We start from the raw sequence: 3503 nt of genomic DNA on the forward strand, positions 1-3503 counted from the left end.
GTCATGGGCCCCCTCCCCGGGCCTCAGCGGACAACAGCCGCGGGAACCCCCGGGCCTCCTCGCGGCCGAGCCTGAGCGACCCCCAGCTTCTCCGGCGCCCTCTCCCTTCGCCCTCTTTTTTCCCGACCCTCGCCGCCGCTACCGCTTCAGCTCTCCGTTATGGCAACGGAGCCACCATCCCCGCTCCGGCTCGAGGCGCCCGGCCCCCCAGAAATGAGGACCCCACCGGCGAGCGAGGCCGTCTCTGAGAGCACCCCGAAGCCGGCGGGCGGCAGGCTCCGCTTCCTCAACGGCTGTGTGCCCCTCTCGCATCAGGTGGCCGGACACATGTACGGGAAGGACAAAGTGGGTAAGTGGGGATGGCGCGGGGCTTGCTGCTCCCTTTAACGTCTCGGGGAGTCCCCGGCCGGCCGAGGCAGCCCGGAGCCCAGGGGCCGGGCTGCACGCCCCTCGGAGCCTGCACGCCGCATCCCCGGCCTCTTCCGCTCTCCCCTAGAGCCTCGCGACCCCTGCAGCAGTGTCTCGAAAAGTGGGGCGATTTCTAGGGTGTGGAGTGTCAAGCTTGCAGCGGGAGGTGGCTGAGAGAGGAGTGCCTGGTCTCCTCCCCAGAGAGGGTGGGTGTTGATTGGAGACGTCGTTGTTAGTGAAAATAAGGAACTTCGTTTTTACTGGACGGGGAAGTAAATTCTCCCCTGAGCACAAGGTTTGTTTATTATAAGCGCGTAGCTATTGCAAAAGAAAAGGAATGAAATGCAGATGATGCTAATCTAGTGCTTTTCCGTGCATAGCTGGAGGGGAGGAAAAAACAGAGCTTTATTTATTTATTTTTAATTTAAAAAAAAATTTTTTTTTTGAGAGCTTGTCTTAGCTTACCCAGGATCTCTTCCCCCGCCTTGAGAGGTTTTTTTGATGTCTCCGTGGATTTCTCCTGGAGACGTGGTTCCAGTAGTGGAGAAACTGGGATTCTTGGTCGGAAATAACACCCTGCTGTTGTACTGGAGCGGTACACAGATCAGACATTCAGTTACTCTTGATTATCTTTATAAGACTATATTGTGGCCTGAGTAATACGCTTTTCGAGCTCACAAAGTTGAAAGTGCAATACAGGGCCTATCTCAGTTTATTATCTTGGTGATATAAAAGTTCATTTTAGGAGCTGTAATTCACCTAGCTTACTCACTGGTTCCATGGGCCATGATTACTTGGGAAATCTGATGGATGAATATGTGCGTAATGCGGCTCTTAGACCTGGAAGTCGCTAGAGACGATTTGGATTTATGCTGGTAAGATGATTTGGATTTAGGCTGGTAAGATAATACTGACATTTTTAGACGAAATAGCTGAGGCCAAGTCTGGTTAAGTGACAAGCCTAAAGTCACACAGCTACTCTGTTAGAATCGGGAAGCCAAGGGCCTGCGTTAGAGCACTGTTTTTCCACCGTGTATTGTGCTTGCAGATAAACAAGGATTTTTGAAAATGGGTGAGTGCTCGTTTGAACGTATGTTGTTTCTTGAAGAGCAACATTTCCCACTGCTTTTATCTTTACCTACGTTTCTCTTGTTGAAAGGCGTTAATGATGTTGTCATGTAGATTGTGTGCCTTTCTCCCCACTAAATTGTGAGTTCCATGAAGTTAGAGACCAAATCTGTTTATCCCCATAGCCTTGTACACTGGGCCCAGTTAAACTCCAAAAGGAGTGAAGGTAAAGAAACAAAAAGCATTCTCAAGGTGCTTAGCAGATCTGTAAGGAAACAACCTTCTCAAGATGCTTAGCATAGACTTTCTCCTGTGTGTCATCACTTCTGGTAATGAGAGTTTATGGAATTACTGTTAATAGATTTATATACATACCTATTGATTTTTATTAATGAAGTGTAATGATAATATTCCTAATAATATCCTAGAGGCCTGAAAAAGTAATTGTTTCCCTAAGGGTTCATGGAGATCAACTTATGTACAAAGGAGAATAAACAAACAAAAAATCCCAACATAAACATGATCTAAATGATGACTGTCACAAGTGTAACCACTGCTTATCAAAGTATGTAATAGTGAGCCTATTCAGAGAGTTATCTCTGATTCATTACAAATGTACTCTGAATGTGACTTAAACTACATTGCTGTTCTAATAACTATGTACAGTGTCAGATGGGTATAGGCTTATGGGGGTTATTACTTTGTGAGGTATATAAATGTCGAATGACTGTTGTTTTGTATGCCTGAAATTAACAAAACAAATTAAATTAAAACAAAACTGCATTGCAAACAGTGGCTGAAAGAATTTGTCACCCAAATTACCTAATTAAGGGAGTAGTTTAGATTCTGGAAGAAGGAGTCCTTAATTTTATTATTGCATTCAACTTCACGTAAATGTTTTTTTTTTATTTTGTAAGGTTCTCTTGACTAAGGGACTGACTGTCTTTGTATCACCAGTGCCCAGTGCCTCAGTCATACTGTGCTAGCAACCTATTCTCAGTTATTTACACAGTCTTGCTTATGTTGTTAGTGAAAGGACACACGAGAGATGATAATATTCCCTATTCATAAAATGGATAACAAGATAGTCAGTAATTCAGAGTTAAAGAATTTATATGTCTTTCCACTAGCATAAATCATTTGTAGTTGCAAAGTACATCATGCAGATCATANCATTAAAGAAAACTTATTAATACATTTGCTCTTCATAACCAGTTTCTTAAACGGCATATACAAATGAATGACCAATCTGTTATCATTAAATGAAAATATGTATCCTGGTACTTAATACTGTATTGATGTATAGGTACTCTCTTTTCATAATTTACTGTGCAATTTATTTATTTATTTGAATTTTGCATAGGAAGAAACATCAAGAAGTGTATTTTCTTTGCATAACTTTCTCCCTATCTCCTGTTCCACTCCTTCATCCCTCACCTCTGGGCTGAAGTGTGTTTTAAAGAATACCATAATTTTCATAGTTAGATCTATGTAAACTGATCTATGTAAGGGCACAGCATTTTTCTGTCTTAATATTAGTTAATACTTGAAGCAGTATTTACTACTTCCAGGGACTTTGACTGAGCAGACAATTTAATTAAACAAGCAGCTTGACTGTGTAACTATTGAATAAGGTTCATGAATGGGGTAAGAGTTTCAAACAACTGGGTTTAAGAATAACCCAAGGGTTGTTAAAATGCAAATTAATAGGCTCAACACCCAGACATTTTTATTATGCAGATATGTTGGAGTGCAGTGATATGCCTCTTAAATTAAAGCTACAGACTTTCTCGGTATAGATAGTGTTTGAACCACATTTTGAGAACAAGAAAGAAGGGGGCTCGATTTTTTTTTTTTTTAACATTTTTATTGGGGAATTGGGGGTCTGGGAACAGCGCTAGGGAATTGGGGGAAGGGGAACAGACAAGTTGCAGTCGTTTTGTTCTTCAGTCCAGTTGTGGAGGACGTTGCTTCACTGGCCCAACTTGGCACCATCATTGCGCTCTTCCTGGGTGAGGCAGATCAGT

General features: G+C 42.8%; 1 protein-coding gene across 1 annotated transcript in view; it reads left to right on the forward strand.

Moving 5' to 3' along the window:
* Nucleotides 1–6: 6 nt before the first annotated feature.
* IPMK (inositol polyphosphate multikinase) overlaps nt 7–3503 on the forward strand; it is a 39686-nt gene continuing 36189 nt past the window's right edge. The window contains exon 1 of the mRNA XM_019638374.1: nt 7–349. Coding sequence (XP_019493919.1) covers nt 160–349 — 190 coding nt within the window. The 5' untranslated portion in view covers nt 7–159. The remainder of the gene's footprint in view (nt 350–3503) is intronic.

Source organism: Hipposideros armiger, unplaced genomic scaffold (assembly GCF_001890085.2).
Source record: "Hipposideros armiger isolate ML-2016 unplaced genomic scaffold, ASM189008v1 scaffold_39, whole genome shotgun sequence".
NCBI classification, from domain to species: domain Eukaryota; kingdom Metazoa; phylum Chordata; class Mammalia; order Chiroptera; family Hipposideridae; genus Hipposideros; species Hipposideros armiger.